Here is a 25,745-nt window from a genome sequence, read left to right as displayed (position 1 = left end):
CCTCATTAAATACAGGGCAGGGTCTCATTGCTCTCATTACTGTAGGGGGTAGATATGTTCAAGCCTGGTATAGGGCAGGCTACAGTGAACATAGAACCCTGGGGTAAAACGAGACCTAAGTGAAAGCCATGGAAATCAGAACCCGCTGAATGAGGACTAGCTAATGGTAGGATCTTATAAGACATATTAGTAAATTAGAGCCCTTGGTGTTTTTCACAACTGTAGGAACATAAGTGTGTCCGATGACTGTACCGTGTCTGTTTCAGTCAAATAAACTTGCAAGGAAAGTTTGGGCTACTTTGGAAATTGAAATGCAGCATATGTTTTCCCATCAGCAACTTACTTTATTGTCAGTAGCATTCAAGGAAATGTGTCATGTGTAAACATGGGTGACAAATGTACACCCTTCACGTCAGTCCCTGCCCCAACAATCTAAGGCCCCTATCACATTCACACACAATAGGGACAAGTTTATCAGGAGTCAATTAACCTGTATGGGGAGGAAAGCCACGGAGACATGAGGACTGGGAGAACATTTAGACATCTTGCACATATTGCCCTGGTTGGAATTTAGGACCCCATTGCTGCAAGGCAACAGTGCTACTCATTGAGCCAACACGGGCTATCCTCTTTTCATCCGAAACAACTTCTCCATGTTTGTAAGGGCGCATTGCACATGCGACCTCTTGTACAGAGAGACTATTGGTATCTCTTGATCAGGGACTAATTTACATGTTTTGCGCAGTACTGCAGTTTGGTCTTTAGAGCTTCAAGTGTAGCAACTAAGTCTGTTATGAGAAAACATAAATTAAGTTTATGTTTTTTGTTACTTGTTTTTTGCTTGCTGCCTCCAGGGCCGCTCCTGCAATGAGGCAAGGTGAGAAACTTGCCTCAGGCTGCATGGAATGGCCAAATACCAGGGGCGGCAAAAAGCCACCTCTGGTAAATTTAAGAGCCAAATTTCTGTTTTTTAACACAGACATTCGGCTCTGCTAGGTCAGGGGGTGGTGGCATCTCAGCCCATGAAATGCTGCTGGCTGCCTCCCAGTGTGGGAAGTGAGACCCGGTATATACAAGTAATTATGCCCCATAAAATCTTATTTGTATTTTTCCATGATAAATTATGCCATCCTGTATGGTTTCAGTCATTGTATTAAGAGGAGCTGCCACTTTGCACATAAAAGTGTTGTATCAACACTGTATCTACCTATTTGTCATCTACCTATTTTGCCTGTATACCAGTGCCATCAACATGTGTTTCTTTCATTCATTCATTGGGTACTTTCATAACATTTATTTGTCTGACTGATTCTTTAAAATTATACTGACAATAAAAAACTACATAAATAAGGAAAAGAGATGCGGTTCGCATCGGAGCTCACCCGGAATAACTGTGTCCGTCCAGTCGCAGCCTTCACGGGATGCCGGTTACTTCCTGCCGGTATTCAACTGCTAGATTCATCTCACCCCCGTGTTCATGGCGCAGATCTCGGACAAAACTCGGACAGCAGTATTGAATGCAAAATTCAGGCTTTATTTCATACACACAGGTGAAAGATTGAGCGGTGGGTATGCACGCTGACTTACGCGTTTCTTGCCGGATCCACCGGCACTTCCTCAGAGTTCCTTGACTCTGAGGAAGTGCCGGTGGATCCGGCAAGAAACGCGTAAGTCAGCGTGCATACCCACCGCTCAATCTTTCACCTGTGTGTATGAAATAAAGCCTGAATTTTGCATTCAATACTGCTGTCCGAGTTTTGTCCGAGATCTGCGCCATGAACACGGGGGTGAGATGAATCTAGCAATAAAAAACTACACCACAATATTAATTAAAATAAAAGTCATGTTGCTTGTTTTTTTGCTGATAGGTCTGATAACCTTACTGTCCCTTCTCAATCTGTCAGTTAGAGTTTCTAATGCTAATGGACCACTGGCAGCCCCCTCATCAGGGTCTATTTTGTTAATCCCTTGCCTGAGCAGGCAGGAAAGGAGAAGTGGAACCTAGAAAGGTCAGATCTAGTAAGAATAGGCTACTCACTTTAAGAGGTCACTCTATGAGTGACAGATAGTTAGGCTATTTAGCTGAGCAGCTTGAGGCTCAGACGAGGAGTGTAAGTGGGATTAAGATCCCGGGTACCAATTGCTGGTCCAGACTCGATCCTTGGAGGAAGCCAGAAGCGGCTTCTGTCTTCCTTGATTCTCAGCATGACTATACTAAAAAGACGGTATGCGCGAAGGGGCAGGTTGCGGCTCAAGGAGGGGAGCCAGAAGGTGCTTTACACCTGGGGTGGGGGACCAGAGGCATGGTGGGGGGGCCCCTTGCCCCCTAGTCCAACACTAACTAAGTGTACAGACTTAGGGATGTAGTGATTCCCCTGGGTTCCACTTAGAGAAAAGTCTGAAGGCTAGGTGTACCTTCATTGCTACTGTGTATGTTCTCTTCCCTGCAGGGACTAATACTGACCATTGGTGTTGCGAGTATATGTTGCTCTATGTTCCTGCTTGGTTATGTACACTTCTTTGTGGACTATCCTGTTCAATAAATATGTTCTCTGGTTAACTTGCAAAAACCACTGGTGCCCAATTATTATGCACTGCACCTATTTACAGTTGTACTACACCCTGACTCCACACTGTTGTGAGGTCTTAACTCCTGAGAATTGAGGTCTCATCCAGAGCAAAGTATTGGGGTGAAGCTCATAGTTAGAGAATCGTGATACTTAATTTACTACTAGTGTTACATGTGTATGCATTAATGTTAGAATTTTTTGGCTCAGTGAGTTACACCCAAAGAGCTATAACATTAGGGCTTATTTCCAAGCACAACCATGATATGTGCTTGCACAAAAATTGTTGCACTTCTTGCGCCAATTGACAAAAAGCTCATTTACTATATAATTTACAGAAGGTGTACAAAATCCATAACTATCATCATAAGCTGTTGAAAGTACATTTTCCTGAAGATTATGAAACAAGATTATGAAACAAGTACTAGCAGTTGTTTATATCCTCAATAATATTCTCCTAATTGATTTTTTCCCAGTTGATATTTTCTAAAACATTTCCCTCTCCTTTACAGTTAATGCAACTCTTCAACAGCCCATTTTCATACACTATGGGGCCGATTCACTAAGCTCGAGTGAAGGATTCGAATGAAAAAAATTCGAATTTCGAAGTATTTTGGTACTTCGACCATCGAATTGGTTAAATTCGTTCGAATACGAACGAAATCGAACGAATCGAACGAAAAATCGTTCGACTATTCGACCATTCGATAGTCGAAGTACTTTCCCTTTAAAAAAAACTTCGACCCCCTACTTCGGCAGGTAAAACCTACCGAAGTCAATGTTAGCCTATGGGGAAGGTCCCCATAGGTTTGCTAACCTTTTTTTGATCGAAGGATTTTCCTTCGATCGTTGGATTAAAATCCTTCGAATCGTTCGATTCAAAGGATTTAATCGTTCGATCGAACGAAAAATCCTTCGATCGATCGAACAAACGTTTAGCGCTAAATCCTTCGACTTCGATATTCGAAGTCGCAGGATTTCAATTCGAGGGTCGAATTTCGAAGTATTTTTTACTTCGAAATTCGACCCTTAGTGAATCTGCCCCTATATATTAATTATTCAAACGTCAAACATCAGCTTATTTTTTATTATTTTTATTAATATATAAAAATAAATATACATTTAAATAGATTATATAAAAATAAAAATTTGGTAAAGTATCCAAAGTAGATGGACTGTGGCTCCTACATTGTGTTCCCAACCCTTTCCCTCCTTTCCCTTTTGGGAACATAATGAAGGAGCCACATTTCAGATCTTGCAAGGGTAGAATCCATTTTGGGATTTATATATTGTTCTTCCATTTCCTTCCTAAGTCTTGACAAAGTCTTCTTAATGAGGTGTTGCAAGAGAATCTTTAACTTGAATGTCTTATTTCTTTGCTCCTAGGAGAAAATGTTTTTAATGTTAGACAAGAAGATCTGTGTTTTATATCTATGCACATGATAGGGCACTGTAAAAATGGCCATAATGTGATTCCTTAACTGGCTAGCTAAGTTAGTAATTGATACAATTTAAAGCAGAACTGGTTGGAGCTAAAACCATTAGTAATTAAAAAAGACTAATTACACCTGAAAATGAAAATTCCCTAAAATCCCTAATTTTTTGGATAGTGATCAAAATAGGAATCCTTAAATACCTAAAGCCTTGAATAACCACATAGGCATTAAAGATTTCCCAGTAATTGCTTTTTGATTGTAGAGAATATGAGTCATTTGCATTACCTTTCTGTATATGCTCTGCTATGCTATATTGCACCTCGTCTTCATCTCGATTATATGTGATGAATCGGTTTAATAGGAGTTCCTTTGCGAATGGTCTTTTGGTTGGATCCTTCTGAAGGCATTTATTAATAAATCTGTGGAATTTATTACTCCTGGGGGAAAAGAAACAAGGCAGAAGTGTTACTGATGATGTAATAAAACACAGAGCCAGAATTATTCAAAAAGGACACTGAAGTCTGTTGGGTGATAGGGAATTAAAATGGGAGATGTTTCTTTTCATTGAATAATTTGGGCCAACAAAGTGTAAGCTCTTGAATTTATAAAAAGGGTGATGTCTCTTAAAGAATACTAATAACTTGAACACAGCCCATCATCACAGCAATGGATAGAGTGGATACAGTAGTGACACTTATATTTGAGCTCATTGAACTTATCTCTTTCCCACTTTAACACCTTTCCCGGCCTTATGCTTCAGTGTCTCTTTCCCCATTCCCCCACCCTCACTGCTTAAGTTGGCCATAGACGCATCAATAATATTGTACAAAAAAAATTCTGGTACCATATTCGGTGCGTGTATGGTGGGAAACGAGCCAACCGATATTGGCAGAAGACTTGGATATGGGTTGGCTTATCGATCAAAAAGATCTTTTCCAGGAAAGATTGTAATTGTAACATCTATGGCCACCTTAAGTCCTATTTCTGTAAAAAAAAATAAATAAATAAATGACTCACCATATATCCTCTTTTAGAGCTGGAGCTGGACCATTCATAATCCTTTCGGAAAGCTCAGCACCACGGAGTTTAATGTGTGCTGTAAGTGTAAGAGAACACAATTTTATTATTGTTATTCTTACAAATTTACAAGGGGCCAACATATTTTGCAGCATTGTACAGTTGTACAGTAGAGGGTGACTACATTAAATATTCTGATGAGTTTCTATTATCAGAACCAATCGATGATTTATTTTAACTTTTTGAGATAATAATTTCCTTCTTTAAGGGTAAGGCCACACTGGTCATTTTGGGGAGATTTGGTCGCCTGGCGACTAATCACCTCGTCTTTGCAGCGACCAATCTCCCCAAACGCCTTCCCTCATTCTGCGCCGGCCAAAATAAAAAACAGCCAGCGCTAACCACACGCGGCGGTTCATTTTCCAAAGTCGCCCGAAGGGTGGAAACTTCGGGCGACTTCGAAAAATGAATCGGCGCATGTGATTAGCAGGTTTTTTATTTTAGCCAGCGCAGAGTGAGGGAAGGTGTTTGGGGAGATTGGTCACCGCAAAGACGAGGCGATTAGCCGCTAGGCGACCAAATCTCCCCAAAATTCCCAGTGTGGCCTTACCCTCATGCATAACAAATAAATAAATGCAGTCTGGTTGGAATTATTGTAGCGTGTGCACAGTGACAGACAGATATTGGACATATAGGGCAGTATATGGCTGTATCTGTATTTTCTCAGCAGCAGAGAAAACACATTATTTGCCATTAGCCTAAGGGGATACAGGAAAGTCACAGTCTATATCTTTTATCTGATTGCTCCTGTCTCTGAAACAAGAAGTTATATCTTGCTTTCCAGTGTATCACTAAAAAGAAAAGTAACTAATGCAAATTACAGAAGACACCATTATAATAAAAGCACAGCAAAGATTCTCTGATTCATGGCCGATTTACATGTTTCATTGTTATAGTATAGGTGATACCCCCTGACCTTCCTAAAAACACTCCTCCATAAATGAACGTAAATGCACGCAAAATGTTATTTAAGATTACTTACGAGGATCGTATTCTGCCATTTCTATGGCTGTGATTCCTAAAGACCACACATCCACCTAGAAAATAAAAACAAAAAGCAACAACCATTTAGCAAACAAATTATAATCATTGTTAGAGATGATAAAGATACTTCTACTGACTATCCCTCCTCATCCTGTCTCAGGGTCAATATGGGATGCTAAATGACTAATACTTTAAAACCAAGCTACGTTGTATTACTATGAAACATTTCCAGTAGCCGACTTCAACTATAAACATTTATAATTTTACATTTTCAAGAGTCTCTACTGGGGGAAAAAGCTCTACAAATTACATTTGGCATGGATTTGTTATTCCTGCCTTAAGAGTGCATTTTGTTTAATCACTTTAATGAAAACTGAACTAAATGACAACTATTTTATTAATTATACCTTGTAGTTATAATGTATACTTCTTGTAAAACATGCATGGACTTCAGGTGCCATCCAACAGCGGGTTCCTGCATTACTTGTACTGATGGGCCCTATTGTGGCAAGGCCAAAATCAACTGAAATTGAAAGAAACAAGCATGAATTTACTTTGTACAACGCAGTAATAACATCTATGACAATACAGAAAGGTGCTACAGTTATTACAAATGGAAATATATTTTTGAAGCAGTATTTTCTTTTGTCTGGTGCTGACTATTGATTTGAACCAGGTGCAAAGAGAGTGTAAAGACAGAGACAAATAAAACACTGAACATTCTTAATGACTGTATATTGGAACGATGCTTACAATGATATTTTTGAATAATGCAAAGGTGCAATTTTTGGGTAGAGATCCCCTTTAAAGTTTTATGATGCCTAAGAAAAGCTAGGCATTGAGATGAGCAATAAATGTACCCTTTGCTTTTGTGGCACCCATTCTTCCTATAGATAATAAACTTCACTTACTTATCTTCACACGGGCCGTAGAAGTTAACATTATATTGGCGCCCTTGAGATCATGATGTATCACGTTCAGTTCCTGTAAGTAATCCAGGCCCTAGAAAGATGAATAAAGCAAACATGATGAACATGTATATATTTTTATATTCTAGAATTAATAGGATGAGCAGAGATTATGAAAAGCAATGAAAGGGTTAATATCTGTCTTACCTGTAAAACTTTCTTGCATATGTATGAAATCCAGGTCTCATCCAAGGATCTATTGGGCGTGCTCCTAATTAAGGCGTCTACGGAGCCACCAGCACACATTGTCATAGCAATCTAGAATAGAAATAAAATGTTTTTATTTATAGTGTATATAAATATTATAGTGTATATATATATATATGTTGCCTAAAATCTATCTATCTGTCTGTGTGTCTGTGTAACATTCCTAGTAATCAGTAGCAGTAACGGGTCTGAAATAATCAGTGTTATATTTATTAACTTTGATTGAGATTTTCTCCTTCTTGGCATGTGCAATGCAAGACCATTGTGTGCTTTTACTTAAGAAGTATATCCTTACCCATAGCGCCTCTTCATTTGAAATGCTGGGCCGTAGATAAAAGGCTCCATAAAAGGCAGGGAAGTTGTCGTGGCCAGAAACGCGTTCAAGTACGTACAGTTCAGCAAGGATCTCTTCATTATCCTAGATACAGAAATACTGATCATTAGATTAGTCTTGATAACTATTTAATCCTTGTTGTAAAACATAGAATTCATTAGTTTGCCATCAGTGTACCACAGTGCCAACACCACAGATACTAACTTCCCAAACAAACTTGATAGTAGGGATGACCTCACCGGATCAGAACTCGAGGAAACCAAACTTGGATAGAGCCAGTTAACTTTATTAATCCATGTTAAGAATACAAAAGTGTAAGCGGGCAGGGGAACTAGCTTTACGCATTTCGTGACTGGAGTCACTTCATCAGAAGCTTCTGAATGCGTAAAGCTAGTAAAGGTTATCAGTTCTCTCAAGTCTCTCTGTGATGTGCTGTAATGGCGTCCACTCTCAATCATAGAATCTAACTTCCCCTCTTTCTCTTCTATGCCGCTCCATGTGTTTACTTGCAATGTGTTGAACTGAGTTATGATTTTTTCGTTATGATCTGGTTTGATTTAAATCCCCTTCTGTTAGGGGTGGTTACTTTATAGTATTGTTACATAGAGATTAATGAATATAAGTCACACATTTGCCTTTTATAAGATGCAAATATTACAAGCGGATGATATAGTTAGTTTTGCATTTATTAAATAATTAAACCTCCAGTGAATATTTCACCGGGCTGAACAGAGCTTGGGGCATTTAAAGAAGTCCATTTCTAATCATTACAAATTCCATTTTGCATTATGACTATCCATTATATAAGGGGGCGACTTGCTAATCATGGTTTATAAAGTCTCTTTTTACTGGCAGTTGATTTGTATGTGTAACACAACACTTTCTGCAATATTCTCATTATAATAAATTAAATAGTAAAAAATATACATTACCCTAAGGTCTTTTATCACTTTTATGGCCACTTCTTTCTTTTCCTTAAAATGCCATGCCTGAAAGAAAACAAATTTGTGGTGAATTTTGACTTGAATTTGATAAAGTACCTGAGTATAACGACATGGGTCTTTGCAGTCTCAGAAACAAAAAACAAACTCCAAAAGGAAATATGAATCCTGCTTAAAATGTGGCATATGTGGCAATTTAGTGATACATGACATATGTATGAATATTTATATACTAGATAGATAAATATATACAATATATAGAATTACATTGAGATGTTAAGGGCCACAAAAGGTAGGTCATTCCCACCCCTTACAATCTTAAAATTTCATACCTTATGGATTACTCCAAATCCTCCTGATCCAACACATTGTTCGAGGTCTATCCAGCCAGTTGGGTCCTAAAAAAAGTAAAATACAAAATTTGAAAATAAGACAATATAATGCCAGGTGGTGGGGGGAGAATAGAGGGAGAAGGCTGAAAACAGGGATAATAATGTAAAAAATGTTTTTGCATACCGGGCATAGTTTGTCAAATCCATGTTCATTGCAGACCTGGTAAAGGAAAACATTATTTTAGATTAACTCAGTAAATAGACAAAAAGAATAAATATTGCAAGCTTTTCTTTTTAGTTTGTTGCTCATTTAGTTTGTTCAGGTTGAGAGGCATCCCCATAAGATTCCTCACTGTGTTCCTTGTTAAGCAGTTTTTTAATTTATATTTAGTGTAGCAAAGAGGCCTTGTGCCCAAACAGTGTTGTTAATGGTGGACATAACTATTACAAAGATTATTATTCTTATGTATATGGGTTATGGTTTGTCCTAATAGAACTAATGTGTGTGAGACTTTTAGGGGGTTATTTACTAAAACTCGAATTTCTCATATTTGTATTAAACTAAGCTTGACTAAACTCCCATCCACAATTTTATCTTATTTATCAATAAAATAACTTGAAATAGTCAGGTCGGGGAAAAAATTGCAAAAACGGGGAAAACCCCAAATTATTTGGATTTGAATCCTGAATTGCTTAATTGTTTCAGGTTATTGCCTGAAAACCCCAATTTTTTTGGTTTACCAGACAAAATCCAATGCAGACCACTATACCTTCCCATTGACCTATACACAACAGTGACAGGTTTGAAATCGTGAGCGTTTTTTTCTCCTCTAAACATTAACATTTTTGCCCAAAAAAACTCAGGCAGAAAAAAAAAATCGAGTTTAGTAAATAACACCTTTAAACTTTGGGCAATGTATTCCAGAGCTGCAAAGAAAAAAATGACCCGTTTGTGGGTTTCCCCATGTAATGTGTGCAGCATGGTGTTGTAGTGATAAGCATTGATGGCTTCCCTCTGGGCACTGCAGTTTATGTGGATACTCCAAAAATATATAGTTCTTAAAGGGGTAATTTATCAAAGAGTGAAGTTAATAGTGAAGTTCCGCCACTCTCCATTCATTTCTATGGGATTTTTATAGGTGTATTTATCAAAGGGTGAACTTTCACTTCACCCATTAATAAATACGCCTTTCAAAATCCCATAGCAATGAATTGAGAGCTGCGGAACTTTACTCTTTGATAAATTCACCCCAAAGTGTTTTAGCATAACCTGGACTGGTGATTGCAGTTTGGTTATTAGGTTCCCAGACATTAGTGGGCCTAAATGAAGCCATACTAAATAAACATTATGCTAAAATGTCCCAATAAATCAATCCGTTCAATGCACAAAATGTCTTGGTGTCCTTGATAGTAAATCATACCTCAAGTGATGGAAACAGATCATCACAAATGCTTTCTTCTTCCCCACTATATATAACCATGTCATCACTATTGTTTTCTTCTTCCTCTTGTTCTTGTAGATTATGTTCTTCCTCTGAGGCATTACCCTGGCTGATCTCTGTGCCAGGCTCCTCAGGTTGCTCCTGGAAATGGCCAATATTTGTCTCAGGATTTTCCTGGCAATTGTCATGGGCAATGATTTCCTCAGGTTGTTTCTGTTTAAGAATAAAAACATACAATTAATCCATTTGTTGCTATACTAATATCTATATTACATATGGCAATGTGACACAGTATTGGAAAATAAAGTTAGTAATCTGTTATGTGAATATCTTGTTTGTAGGGGTGGGCAAATTTGACCCATTTCGTTTGCCAAAAATTCACCGTCAGTGAAAATTTGCCAAAATACATACAAGTCTAGGGCTTCAAAAATGTGCTCATCCCTACAATGTCCCATGTAATGTGTGCAGCATGGTGTTGTAGTGATAAGCATTGATGGCTTCCCTCTGGGCACTGCAGTTTATGTGGATACTCCAAAAATATATAGTTCTTAAAGTGTTTTACCATGAGCTGGACTGGTGATTTAAACTGCAGTTTGGTTTTTAGGTTCCCAGACATTAGTGGGCCTAAACAAAGCCATACTAAATAAACTTTATTCTAAACATGTCCCAATAAATCAATAAGTTCAATGCACAAAATGTCTTAATGTCCTTGATAGAAAATCATACCTCAAGTGATGGAAAGAGATAATCAATAATGCTTTCTTCTTCATCACTACATATAACCATGTCATCACTATTGTTTTCTTTTTCTGCTTGTTCTTCTAGCTTTTCTTCTTCCTCTGAGGCATTACCCTGGCTGATCTCTGTGCCAGGCTCCTCAGGTTGCTCCTGGAAATGGCCAATATTTGTCTCAGGTTCCTCCTGGCAGATGTCATGGGCAATGATTTCCTCAAGTTGTTTCTGTTTAAGAATAAAAACATACAATTAATCCTTTTGTTGCTATACTAATATCTATTGCATATGGCAATGTGACACAGTATTGGAAAATAAAGTTGGTAATGTGTTATGTGAATATCTTGATTGTAGGGATGGGCGAATTTGACCCATTTCACTTTGCCAAAAATTGCCGGCAGTGGAAATTGGCCAAAATATATTAAAGTCTATGGGCTTCAAAAATTCGCTCATCTCTAGCGTATGTTTTCCTCTCAAGCATCAATACTGTGATTATCTGGTTGGTGATGCTTAAGAGAGAGAGTGAATGACAAAGATCATTTCAGATCAATTCTGATTTATAGAGAAGGTGCAAAAGCATGCATTTATGACAAGGTAAATGTTTTTATAATTCCCATTATTCAATTACGCGGCAGTTGTCTGTGGCAATTTCTACATTCTGCTCTGGTTTCCCCTGGGTAAGAGAGAGATATAACAGGAGTTCTAACTCAAAGAGAACTTTAATAAAAGTAAAATGTATTTTCAAAGTTTTCAATGTATTCCAGAGCTGCAAAGAAAAAAAATGACCCATTTGTGGGTTTCCCCATGTAATGTGTGCAGCATGGTGTTGTAGTGATAAGCATTGATGGCTTCCCTCTGGGCACTGCAGTTTATGTGGACATTTCAAAAATATATAGTTCTTAAAGTGTTTTAGCATGAGAGCTGAACTGGTGATTTAAACTGCAGTTTGGTTTTTAGGTTCCTAGACATTAGTGGGCCTAAACAAAGCCATACTAAATAAACGTTACGCTAAACATGTCCCAATAAATCAATCAGTTCAATGCACAAAATGTCTTAATGTCCTTGATAGTAAATCATACCTCAAGTGATGGAAACAGATCATCACAAATGCTTTCTTCTTCCCCACTATATATAACCATGTCATCACTATTGTTTTCTTCTTCCTCTTGTTCTTCTAGAATTTCTTCTTCCTCTGAGGCATTACCCTGGCTGATCTCTGTGCCAGGCTCCTCAGGTTGCTCCTGGAAAAGAGATAGAAGATTATTGATCACATGATTGATTCTGTTAAGTAAATGTGAGATAATTAATTGAGCTCTACAAAGAAGGCTTTAAAATATATTTAGCAAAAAGCCATACCTCAAGAAATGGAAACAGATTATCATTACTGCTTTCTTCTTCCTCTTCTGAATTTTGTTCTTCTAGACTTTCTTCTTCTAGACTTTCTTCTTCTAGACTTTCTTCCTCCTCTGAGGCATTACCCTGGCTGATCTCTGTGCCAGGCTCCTCAGGTTGCTCCTGGAAAAGAGATAGAAGTTTATTGATCACATGGATCACATGATTGATTCTGTTAAGCAAATGTAAGATAATTAATTGAGCTCTACAAAGAATGAAGGCTTTATAAAGAAGGCTTTAAAATATATTAAGCAAAAAGCCATGTATTGTTGGGGAAGAGGCATGTTGTGTTTTTTTTTAATTCATTTAAAACTACTTACCTGATAGCTGTGATGGCTAATATTGTCTTCAGGTTCTTCCTGGCAGATGTCATGACCATTGTTTTCAGGTTCTTCTTGGCAGCTGTTATGGCCAATATTTGTCTCCTGGCAAATGTCATGGGCAATTATTTCCTCAGGTTGTTTCTGTTTAAGAATAAAAACATACAATTAATCCATTTGTTGCTATACTAATATCTATTGCATATGGCAATGTGACAAAGTGTTTTCAAAGTTTTATGTTTTCCTACTTACCTCACTGATATTATTAACATTGGTTTCTACTGGTTCCTAGTTGAAAGAAAAAAAAAATGAAATTAATTATTTGTTGGAAAATGCGAAAATATACTTCCCATGATATTATGGGTTTGTTTTGTTTTAATTGAGTTAGCCTCTTTAAAATATTTACTCGGCAGAGGAGATTGCCATATCCAATCGGTTGCACCTGTTTAAGACAAAGTAGAACAGTTCATATATGTAATGTTGCTTTATTTAATTTAATATTATTTAAATATAACTAATAATAAACTATTATTTGCTTACCAAACAGGGCATTTCTGTGTACATCTTCGGTAGTACCTGTTTTTTAAATAAAAAAAGGAGGGTAAGAGATTATTAATCAAGATAAATAAAAGACACATTATACTATGAGATATAGTTTTGAGTATAAATGAATTGGGGGTTGGCATCTATTTTCTCATAAAAATGCAAGGGGTTACTGGACTGCCCCTTGCTGGAAAAGAAAAGGATAATTATACATTAGCAATGAAATGGGTTCTTAGGAATCAGGTCAATGTTGGTATGTAAGTGGCAATGGCCAATCTGTAAATCAACTGAAATGTTAGATACATTTGTGTAGAGTTGGTGTCTAAGGCTACTGATCCATAGATAAATCTGACTTGTAATTTAACAAAATCTTATTAACAAACTGAACAAATGTGGCCCCTTGGGAGTAACATATGCTAAGCGGCTATGCATCATAGTTCAAGAAGAGTGTTATATCTGCTAGAAGGTTTGGAGTGTTTTAAGTTTTATTACATTTTACGACATTGTTACGTTATCCTCCATCTTTAACAAAACCTTTATGTATGACAAGTTTCTCTACTTACCAAAATGACTTCATTTTTCTCTTCTTTAACTTCTTTAACCTGGCAAAAGAAAATAGGTTTGAATATTAGAGGCAATGATCAAGGTGTAACTAAATGAATAGGTCCATTAGAAGTTAGAATTAGGAAACATAGCAGTTCCCAACCTCTAAGACCATTTTCCTTATAAAGCAATACAGAAAACAAGGTATGATTTAATATTAGATATGCAGAAAGTGTACTATTATAAGCTGTTTCTTACAGTGAGTAATGAAAGGATTTGGTTTAGATCTAGCCAAAACCAACGATATATGAAATTTGTAATTAGAGATGCACCAAATCCACTATTTTGGATTCGGCCGAACCCCCGAACCCCCGAATCCTAATTTGCACTTGCATATATATATAATTAGGGGTTGGAAGTGGAAAACAAATTCCACTTCCTTGTTTTGTAACAAAAAGTGATGCATTTTCCTTCCCCGCCCCTAATTTGTATATGCAAATTTGGATTCGATTTGGCCCGGCAGAAAGACTCTGCTGAATCTGAAAAAGGCCGAATCCCCAACCGAATCCTGGATTCAGTGCCTCGCTATTTGTAATATTATTTTTCGATTAGATATGCAAAATTATCATAAAGTAAAGCTACATCCCACCATGGAGCTGTTATAGCTTCAACATGGGGAAACAAATTCACTGAATCGATCAAAGAATGATGTAACTTTCTGGCTCCGGGCCCCCCGCAAATAAATCTTTGGAGGGACCAGCGCAGAGCTATACCTACCCAGAAATACCCGCCCACCGAATCACCACCCCTGGCTGACATTTCCTGCCACCACTGATGTCCCCCATCCATCTGCTTCCCCTGCTCCCTGGTTTTAAGTAGAAGAGTGGCTGGGGGATTTCTTTGGCCTTAAACAGCTATAGAGAAAGAGGACCCCATGGTCCGGGCCCCCCTGTTCCTTGGGCCAAGACTGCGGGGTCTGCTTCCTCTATAGTTATGCCAGCGAACTCAAATTTGAATCTGTTAACACAGGGGTCCCCAACCTTTTTTGGCCCGGGAACTAAAAAAAGAGCCAAGTTTTTTTTCCAAGTATGGAGGGGTCAGGGAGTGGTCAGAGGGGTTGCGAGGGGTCGGTGTCCAATTTGGGTGCACCAGTGTCCTATTCGGCGCGCCGGCATCCAATTTGGGTGCGGGTTAATTGTTCAGCGGTCCAGTTCAGGACTGGCCCTGCGGTTGGGGACCCCTGAGTTAACAGGAAAATAACATTTATAGCACTTTAGTTTCCAAAGGTATATTTGATGAAATTTTAATTTTCATCACATGCATTTTAGTTTGTCATTAACAGTTTACACAGTTTTTCCATACAAACTAAAAATCTAGCATATGAGTATAAAAAAACCCTTACTTTTGTAAAACATTTGAAAATACTGCATATGCGTCGAAACATGATGGTTTTTGTTTGTCGATAAGTCTTTCTGTTGATTTGTATGTCAAATACTCTTTCTCTCGATTTGTATGTCAAAAATTCTTTCTGTCGATTTGTTTGTCAAAAATTCTTTCTGTTGATTTGTTTGTTAAAAATTCTTTTTGGTGATTTGTAAGTAGAATATTCTTTCTGTGGAGAGAGAAATATCATTGGTTACACACTTGGTTGATTAATTTTTTAACAGTTAACTGAAAATGAATGGCCAGTAACATTAAAGTAACATTAGAGTGACAATTAATGACTAGAAAAAACTATCAGCACTTTGAAGCACACCAATATCTTTTCAGATCCCCATAATTACTCCACTAGCAGATACATAGGCCTACACAACAACTATATCCAGCTATATTGCTATATGTAGATGAAAATAGGGAATGTATAATATATGTACATATGTATACCATTAGGAAAGGGAATGCGACCATTATTGTCTGTAGGGCCAAGCACTTCATCCCCTTCAAACTCAAATGGTTTGCAATTACCCCACTAACAGCTACTAAGCCCTACTCAGCAGCTATATGAATATAAATATTAATTTTTCTAACATTTTCCCCAGTGTATGATGAGGAGCTCCACTCACCTCAGTTGCCTGATACAGAATGAGGCAGTTAGAGCTTGTTTTCAAACATTAACTCTGTGTGCACTGTGACATCACAATGTATCATGTGTCCCATTATGACATCACACCTGCAAACTATGGTCAGCAAATTCAGGTTTAGCAGATAATCTGCTCTTTTAAGGACAGTTATAAATTAATAGAAAGACTGTATTGAAATATGTCATTTGTTGGCGGCGCAATGATATTATCATAACTCTATTGCATTGCTATATGTATGTTAAATGAAAATAAGGAGTGTGCTAATATTATATATAGGCTATTAGTACAGGCAATGCCACCATTGTTGTTTGTTGGGCCAAGCAACCCCCTCCCTGCATTTACCCCACTAGCAGACACTAATAAGGCCTATCCAGCAGCTACCTTTATATTTATATTAATAGTTATTTTAAAAATTTCCCCAGCGTGTCATGAGCTCCACTCACCTCAGTTGCCTGATACAGAATGAGGCAGTTAGAGCTTGTTTTCAAACATTAACTCTGTGTGCACTGTGACATCACAATGTATTATGTGTCACATTATGACATCACACCTGCAAACTATGGTCAGCAAATTCAGATTTATCAGATAATCTGCTCTTTTAAGGACAGTTAGAAATTAATGCAAATAGAAAGACTGTATTGAGATTGTGTTTAAAATGGAATATGTCGTTTGTTGGCGGCGCTATGATATTATAATAACTCTATTGCATTGCTATATGTATGTTAAATGAAAATAAGGAATGTGCTAATATTATATATAGGCTAATAGTACAGGCAATGCCACCATTGTTGTTTGTTGGGCCAAGCAACCCCCCCTGCATTTACCCCACTAGCAGACACTAATAAGGCCTATCTAGCAGCTACCTTTATATTTATATTAATATTATTTTAAAATTTTCCCCAGCGTGTCATGAGCTCCACTCACCTCAGTCTCCTGATCAAGAATGAGACAGTCTGGACTGGTTATGAACAGCTGTGATAATGTCCATTATGACATCACAATGATATGTCACATGACTAGCTGCTGATCAGAGGATACAAAATGAGCATAAAAACTGCACATAGTTCTACAATTATTTCAAAGAGATTATGGTTAAAATGCTGTTTGTTTATTTTTTGACCCTTTTATTTTTATGTAGGCAGTGTAAATATATGAATGTATAATATATTGATATAAAGTATGGAGGTATAATACATAAGTAGCACACAGGTATAGAGAATGGCCCAGATATTTGTACAGCATTTGAAATATATCAATCAATACTGATAATTGCACCATTACTGTATGTGCTCTATACTATATCATCAGAGGGGATTCATTCATTATTATGGGTATCAGTACAGGAAATGACATTACTGTATGTATAATACATCATTAATGGGAATGTGCCCTTTATTATCAGACAGATTTACTAGAGATTGAACTAGGAATCCAGAAGGATTTAAAATATGGTAAAGCAGCACTCATAGAACATTTAGGTACTTATGTTATTTAGACATATTAAAGGGGTTTTTCACCTTCCAAACACTTTTTTCAATTCAGTTGTTTTTAGATTGTTCCCCAGAAATAAAAGACTTTTTTCATATACTTTCCATTATTTATCTTTTTAGATTGTTCCCCAGAAATAAAGACTTTTTTCATATACTTTCCATTATTTATCTTTTACGTTTTTTCCAAAATCTAAGGGGCAGATTCACTAAGGGTCGAATTTCGAAGTTAAAAATACTTCGAAATTCGACCCTCGAATTGAAATCCTTCGACTTCGAATATCGAAGTCGAAGGATTTAGCGCTAAACGTTCGATCGAACGATCGAAGGATTTTTCGTTCGATTGAACGATTAAATCCTTCGAATCGAACGATTCGAAGGATTTTAATCAAACGATCGAATGAATATCCTTCGATCAAAAAAAGTTTAGCAAGCCTATGGGGACCTTCCCCATAGGCTAACATTGACTTCGGTAGGTTTTATCTGCCGAAGTAGGGGGTCGAAGTTTTTTTTAAAGGGAAAGTACTTCGACTATCGAATGGTCGAATAGTCGAACGATTTTTACTTCGAATCGTTCGATTTCGTTCGAATTCGAACGAATTTAACCAATTCGATGGTCGAAGTACCCAAAAAATACTTCGAAATTCGAATTTTTTTCATTCGAATCCTTCACTCGAAGTTAGTGAATCTGCCCCTAAGTGTAAAGTTGAATGTTTGTGTCTGTGGTGTTTGAGTCTGGCAGCTCAGTAATTCAGGTGCAGACTCTGAACTGTTACAATTTTGCAACATTGAGTTGATCCATTTCTCAGCAGCATCTCTGGAGTATTAGCAACAATTGTATCAAGTCTAACAGCTGCCTGTAATGAAACCCAGAGATTCTGCTCAGCAGGGACAAAGATAAGAAATGTATCAACTAAATGTATCCATTTAGAACAGTTTACAGGATCGGCGACCCCCCCTCCCAGAGCTGCTTCAGAAGGAGAGAAATGACAATTTACACTTCAATATTAAAAAAACCGTCACACATAGAAAATAGAAAGTCATTGGAAAAAGTCGTTATTTCTGGTGATCTATCTGAAACCAACTAGTTGTTTGAAGGTGAACAACCCCTTTAAGAGAAAAGAAAATAAAGAACGTAGCTACAAACTAAAATATATTTCATATATTATTATGGAATGGGGGCCTATTATTCAAACTTATGTTAGTCTTTTTTATGTTTACTTGACGAGGAACATTGCCTGTTTACGAAAGCAAAAGTCATGTATGTAATATAGGGATAGATGGCGACACAACTACAGTATGACATGACTACATCCAGTTGTTACAGAAAATCACGTCATGTATTATGATTTTATTTATTGTTATGTCATAATTAATAATCCAGAATTGTATCCAATATTATTTATTTTAATTAAACATACATTAAATATCATGAGCACAGTGCCATGACACCATGGAATAAAGATTGGGAACCCCCCACTTGTAGCAGACAAGGTATTGGCGTCAATCTTTTTCAAATTGTATATTACTGGCGAGTGGCTAGGCCAGGGCCTCTACCTAATCCCCTAATTGGACTTTCATTTGTTTGTTATGTAACCTGAAGGGGGGCCCGTTTGTGCTGCACATTTCGAAATAGCCGGGCCCCCCAGCGCCAAAGCTGTGCCGCCTCACCTAAAGCTGCGAAAAGTCCCGAAGTCCCGAAAAGAGCTGAAGTTGAAGTCCTGAAGCCATGAGTTCAGTTCTACTGAACACCAATGTATGCTTTTTTATTTTTTTAAACCCCTGGCCACCAATTTATTATTTAAATACTATATAGGCCCCTGCCCCTGCCACCAATTTTCTCTGGGACCCACATTTTTTCTCACTTGTAAGAGGGATTCTGGCGCCAATGTTTTTTTTAAAAAACTTTTATGGGGGGCCCTGGCTCCAATGTTTTTTTAAAAAAAAATATTCTCTGGGGCCACAATTTTTTTTAACTTGTAAGGGGGGCCCTGGCACCAATGTTTTTTTTTTAACTTATAGGGGGGCCCTGGTCACCAATTGTTTTTTTAACCACCAATTTAAAAAAAAGCTTTTATGGGGGGCCCTGGTATCACAGTTTTTTTTAACTTATAAGGGGGACCTGACCATCAATAGCTTTTTGTAACTTGTGTGTGTGGGAGGGTTACCGTTTTTGGCGCTGATGTCTGTGTGTTCTTTTAACTATGGTGTGGAGTGGGTGGGATCTGGGGGGAGTCTTGACAACCGCATGCCTTGACACTGCCCTGGGCATGAATAATATTGGACAATTCCGTACACAGTAAAGGGTATTAGGATAATGAAGTTCCTGGTTGATGTATAAATAATGTTTATAAAGGTACAAGATGCTTATCACTATTAAACTTTGCTATAATCAAATAGATGGGACTAATCAATCAAAACAGAAATAGATGTTTTAAAAAAAACTATTGTTTCTTTACCATCTTACTTTCAATCTAGATTTATGGAACAACAAAGAAGAATAGTATTGTTGGATATCAGTCTAATTACTCATTAGCAAAGAGCTGCAATGTAGAGAAAATTAATTTTAAAATGTGAGGCTGCCCTTGTCATGAAGATCATTAAATAGAAAGGCCAATTTAATCAGCAGCTATCCTTTCACCAGTGTTGGTATGACCCAACACTGCAAAACAATGTCTGTCCATTGTGTAATAGGGAATCCAGTATGAAGAATTATTATTAGGATGAGAAGGTATGCTAGGAAGAAAGATAAGTATTAGTTGAAATAACTGAATGAGCCTAAGACTATATGCTGAATATAATTATTTGAAACTGGGAGAAACTGTTCATTCCGTGTTCAAAATGTTTAAGGCTCACTTGTAGCATAATAATTAAGATGTATATAGGGCTGTTCTCCTTCGGGATAAATTATATTATTTGAGTATGATGAAATGAAGCTAGGTTTTTTAAATTATATTTATGCAAATAAGGAACATTCCTCCATAAGAACACACAACTAGCTCCATATTGAATATGATATAGTGATATTTATAATTTACATTTTTAAGCATAAAACCTAGCCTTTGAATCCCAAACACTCAACATTACAGCCAGAATGATATTTAAATCAGTTAAACCAGTTAAACTATTTGTTTCTTAGATCCAGATTTAACCTGCTCTGCTTTATACAGGAAGCCTGCCAGAATTTCTAGGATAAAATGAATTCATCCCCCGTTTCAGCAGGGAAGAAAAAGCCTCAAGCAAAAGAAGGAATCCTGTTTAGAAAATGATAATAAACATGTTTGCTTTTAGATTTTCCATTTTGTCACCAGTTGACTTGAGTCCTATATTTTGTATACCTAAGGATATAGTGGCAAGAAGAGGGAAGAAAGCAACTGAGACGTGTTTTGAGAATTCAAGAGGACGTTGAGATCAACCGCAGGCTTTGGAGAAGAAGAGAAATGTGTGATGGGGTTACTCGTGAAGCTTGACGGAAAATATAAACTATTTTATGGAGAGTTAATCTTCCACACAAACTGTAAATAATGAGAGTTTCATTTATAGTGAGTCTGAAGTTTCCATTCTCTGCACATTTGAATGGCAACTTCCATATTGCCAATACTAGTAAAAGGCATTCTCCAAAGGCTCAAAAGCAGCACCACCTCTATTAACAAAAAAAAAAAAAATAAATATATATATATATATATATATATATATATATATATATATCCCTAGGAAAAGACAGCAAGAAGTGTCAAAGAGATTCTTATTTGCATGCAAACTACAAAAGAACTGCTCAACTTGGCTTGAAGTGACCCCAAAATGCTTACTTTTCTTTTCCTTGCTACCAAACATCCTTCCACATTAGTAGCTGGGTAAAGTAAAATCTCATTAAAAAAAGAAATATATAATAAAACTATTCTTTTCCTAATATCATCAGGCCCGGATTTGTGGAGAGGCCACCAAGGCCCAGCCTAGGGTGGCAGGATTTTAGGGGGCGGCATGAAGCCCAACCACATTGGTTCAGAAACACTGGGGATGCGCAGGAGGTACAATAGTTTTTTAAGGGGCAAATTCATCAAGGGTCGAATATCGAGGGTTAATTAACCCTCGATATTCGACTGGGAATGAAAATCCTTCGACTTCGAATATCGAAGTCAAAGGATTTTGAACGATTAAATCCTTCGAATCGAACGATTCGAAGGATTTCAATCCAACGATAGAAGGATTATCCTTTGACCAAAAAAACGTAGCCAAGCCTATGGGGACCTTCCCCATAGGCTAACATTGGGTTTGGTAGCTTTTAGGTGGTGAACTAGGGGGTCGAAGTTTTTTCTTAAAGAGACAGTACTTCGACTATCGAACGATTTTTAGTTCGAATCATTTGATTCGAAGTCGTAGTCGAAGGTTGAAGTAGCCCATTCGATGGTCAAAGTAGCCAAAAAAACACTCAGAAATTCGAAGTTTTTTTACTTTGAATCCTTCACTCGAAGTTAATGAATTGGCCCCTTAATCTCCAGTGCACCAATCCCTATTGCTCCGGTCCCAATGATGAAAATTTGAGCGAATAATAGGGAGGGCATGGGGGCGACGAACGACAGTGGGCCTAGGGGCGCCCGCTATGTAAATCCGGCCCTGACTATCATGAAAATACTATCATGAAAACATTAGTGAAAACATTTGAATTTCACGATTTTGTTGTGAACTTCCGATTTCATGATTTTTCGCAAATTTTTCACCGTTTTGCGAATTTTGTGGGAAATTCGCGAATTTTTTGGCGAATCAAAAATGGAGAAATTCGCCCATCACTTATGATGTGGATTATTATTAGCTATGGATTATTTACAGTATGTTTAGTGTAATGTTATCATCAGCTTGGATATCAAAAAAATAATTTGTAAATAAGTTATTTTCTTGTCTGTCAGATTAAAGCTATGTCCCTATGGCTTCTTGTAATAGTCCTTTACTCCTTTTCTTGCCTTTATTGGGTATTTATTGAGAGTATTTTATTAGCTGGTAATATTTAATCATCACAACCTGGACATGCAACATAATTGCTTTACTGTCTTAAAACTGATATCCTGTAGTGTATTTAACAGATGGACATTTGTGTACATTATGTACCATTCTATTCTATCTTGAGGTTTCATTAAGAAGTCTTATGGAAAACATTTTATACTGTGATACCATTAATTCCATATGGTTAATACAAAATTGTTTTGATTATGTAGGCATGAACCATTTGTTTCTTTTAGAAATTATATATTTGCTCATATAACGCTGAATCTATGTCCTTTTGTAACGTCTGCTACACTTTAGCAGGCCATTTCTTTCAGGCAACCTTGCTCATATATTTGTACAGTTTTTACAATTTATTTATTCAGATTGTGACGTTGTTTCAGCCCTCTATCAACCATTTTTTATTGCCTGAAATGTAGATTAACCCTTTAAATTTAGCATTTTGCTCTTTGTGTTCACTAAATTTATCAAAAGTTATTTTACTCTATATAATATTCTGTTCTGTGGCTTATGATAGATCTGGCAACTCTGTAACGAGCATCCTCCCGATACTTAAAGATACTTAAATAAAAAAATTAAAGTATGGGCCATCCATCATGCTTGTTTAGTCTAATATTATTAAAGATAAGAGAGTTCAATGGGTAATAATAATACATGCCAGAGAAGGAGTAATGAGGTTAATATTAATTGTGTATATGGGTGTGGAGCTAAAATGTACCTGGAGGATAAGGGTGTGGTAATATAAACGGAAGACAGCAATGGAATAATGGAATTAAAAAGAACTGACGTGGGGTTGAGTGGTGTAATTAAAGTAACTAAGAGTAGAAAGAAATTAGTGCAGTTAAAATTATCTGAGGGCAGGGAGGCAATTGTACAGTTAAAATTAATTGGCAACAATTAAACATTAAATTAAACGTTAAATTTAGATGATGGCAGGACGGTTCAAGATTGTGGGGAAATTTTCTCCAGTTATATATTTATAAACCGGAACACGTGTCTAGTCTTAAAACTCAGTAGGTACAGCTGGAGTAGAACAGTGGGGCCAAGGTACCATAAAGTGTGGGCACTTAGAATCTTTTACTGTTCATATTTAAGGGGATAACATGATCAAAGGTCAGAGTCCACAACTATAATGATTAAGGGGAAAGGAGGTAGTGCTAGGGTTAACATTATCTGTAGTTAAGGGAGGTGTGGTTGGGATAAGCAAGTGGTAGCTAAAATGAATTGAGGGAAGATACAGGGCAATGGGTTTACAATGAACTGAATAGATGGACAAAGTACTTCATTTAAAATTATATAAGGGCAGGAAGCAAGTGACAGGGCTAAACTGAACTTGGGTAGGGGTGGGCTATGAATATAAGGGTGGTGAGGGAGTGGTGGTGTTTAAGGGAAGTAGGTAAGTGCTGTCATAGGTTAATTATGACCAAAACAGAACAAGTACAACTTCTAGACTTGCCCACTGCACACCTTAGTAATTTTAGCACAACATGGTATATGCAAAAGAAAACCTGACTTACATACTTGTACTTAAAATGTGTGTACAGCAATACATCTATATTGCAAACAATAATATGTACAGTATATACCACCAGTGGCCACAGTACAAATTAGCAAATATGTTAAAGCAGACACATTTTGCAAAAAGGTGAAAAACTCAAGAAACTTTTTTTTTTCTGAAATGTTGGAGGCTTCCACTTGAGAAAGCAATTTTTCCAAAATGTAGGGGTTTCTCGCCTTTTTGGTGTGCTAAGTGTACTCAGAAACGCGCAGGACGCGCAGCCGGGCCCCCTGCCCCCCTCAGTACACCCGGAACTGGCCGGGAATATATGGCGCGGCCGGGAATATGCGGCGCGCGGACTGCCGGGGGACCCTGGCCCGCTCGCACCCCCTGCTCCCCCGGTAGTTCCGCCCCTGAGTGTACTAAGGGGTGCTAAATGTTCTAAGCTGGGAACTGGGCTAGTCTAGGAAAAGTAGAGATGGGTTTCCGAATTAGGAAGAGATTGGTCAGAATCTCTGTTTTATGCAAAAAGGGCTGAAAAGGGACAGTAGCCACTCTGGTAAAAAAAAGTATTAGAAGGAATAGATCTTTTGGAAATTGTGCCTTTTGCGCTATATTTAGAGGCAGATTTATTAAGGGGCGAAGTGAAAATTCGAAATTCAAATTTTTAAATTTTTTTTTGGTCAAAACTTTCAAATTTAAATTGTGAATTATCCAAACTCGATTTGAGTTTTAATTTATTTGAAATTTCAAGATTTATCATACTCTGGCCCTTTAAGAACTCAAATAAGACTATTTGCCACCTAAAAACTACCAAATTGCTATATAAGTCAATGGGAGAGGTCCAGGGATTAATTTGGTAGTTTCTGCAGCCTTCGTGACATTCAAATCGAGTTTTTTTTTAATTTTAATCAAGTTTTTATAAAGCAAATCGAGCTCGATTCGAGTTTTCAGGTCATTTCAATTCGTCCCAGTTGAAAAAATTTGATTTTAAAAATAAATTGGTTGAATTTCGAATTTATTAGAGTTTATGGGAGTTTTAAATGTGCCTCCCCTTGTTTATTTAAGGTAAACAACCCCTTTAAAGAAAATGTTATTTGTGTGTGTGTGTAATATAAATCTATATACATGTGTCTACATTTATTAGAAAGACTATATATTTTAGAGAAATTGTGCCTTCTACACCATACTGATTATTTAAAGGGTCATGATTTTTATGGTGTAGTTTTTATTTCTAAATTACACTGTTTACACTGCAAATAATTCACTCTACAAGTGATGTAATGTAATGTTATTCCTAAACCAACAAGTGTATTTTTTTAGTTGTAATATTGGTGTGTAGGCACCATCTCAGGTCATTTTGCCTGGTCATGTGCTTTCAGAAAGAGCCAGCACTTCAGGGTGGTACTGCTTTCTAGCAGGCTATTGTTTTTCCTACTCAATGTAACTGAATGTGACGCAGTGGAACATGGATTTTTACTATTGAGTGCTGTTCCTAAATCTACCAGGGAGCTGTTATCTGGTTACCCTCCCACTGTTCTGCTGATGGGCTGATGGGGGGGAAGGGGGTGATATCAACTTGCATTGCAGCATTAAAGAGTGACTGAAGTTTATCAGAGCACAAGTCACATGACTGGGGGCACCTGGGATACTGACAATATGTCTAGCCCCATGTCAGATTTCAAAATTAAATGTAAAAAGTCAGTTTGCTACTTTGAAAAACAGATTTCAGTGCAAAAGTCTTCTATTATCTGATGAATTTTGGGGAAAAAAAAACATGTTTTCCCTTGACAGTATCCCTTTGAGTTGAACCATCCAAATATGGGGTATATTTATCAAGGAGTGAAGTCACCACAGTCTGGT

The 25,745-nt window shown here is 37.2% G+C and overlaps 2 protein-coding genes across 2 annotated transcripts; both read right to left on the bottom strand.

Moving 5' to 3' along the window:
• Positions 1–3,724: 3,724 nt before the first annotated feature.
• On the bottom strand, positions 3,725–6,158 carry LOC121394062 (mitogen-activated protein kinase kinase 1-like). Its single transcript, XM_041564084.1, has 4 exons — positions 6,063–6,158; positions 5,021–5,099; positions 4,289–4,440; positions 3,725–3,949 (listed from the first exon to the last, which is right to left on the bottom strand). The coding sequence occupies exons 1-4, from the start codon at positions 6,079–6,081 to the stop codon at positions 3,936–3,938; spliced, it is 264 nt and encodes an 87-aa protein (XP_041420018.1). The 5' UTR covers positions 6,082–6,158; the 3' UTR covers positions 3,725–3,935.
• A 307-nt stretch (positions 6,159–6,465) lies between these two features.
• Positions 6,466–12,159, bottom strand: LOC121394353 (serine/threonine-protein kinase mig-15-like). Its single transcript, XM_041565179.1, has 8 exons — positions 12,100–12,159; positions 9,031–9,066; positions 8,847–8,912; positions 8,506–8,562; positions 7,535–7,657; positions 7,180–7,290; positions 6,976–7,066; positions 6,466–6,587 (listed from the first exon to the last, which is right to left on the bottom strand). Exons 1-8 carry the CDS (start codon positions 12,157–12,159, stop codon positions 6,466–6,468), a joined length of 666 nt encoding a protein of 221 aa, XP_041421113.1.
• Between the last annotated feature and the right edge of the window lie 13,586 nt (positions 12,160–25,745).

This window comes from Xenopus laevis, chromosome 5S (genome assembly GCF_017654675.1).
Source record: "Xenopus laevis strain J_2021 chromosome 5S, Xenopus_laevis_v10.1, whole genome shotgun sequence".
Classification (NCBI taxonomy): domain Eukaryota; kingdom Metazoa; phylum Chordata; class Amphibia; order Anura; family Pipidae; genus Xenopus; species Xenopus laevis.
This window is presented reverse-complemented; position numbering and strand designations above follow the sequence as displayed.

Coding starts and splice junctions, on each gene's coding strand:
- LOC121394062 (XM_041564084.1), bottom strand. Junction 4,441..5,020: donor GCTCTAAAAGAGGATATATG/GTGAGTCATTTA, acceptor CTTTTCCCCCAG/GAGTAATAAATTCCACAGAT.
- LOC121394353 (XM_041565179.1), bottom strand. CDS start 12,159: ATGGTTATATATAGTGGGGAAGAAGAAAGCATTTGTGATGATCTGTTT. Junction 8,563..8,846: donor GATTTGGAGTAATCCATAAG/GTATGAAATTTT, acceptor GTTTTCTTTCAG/GCATGGCATTTTAAGGAAAA. Junction 7,658..8,505: donor AAGTGATAAAAGACCTTAGG/GTAATGTATATT, acceptor TTCTGTATCTAG/GATAATGAAGAGATCCTTGC.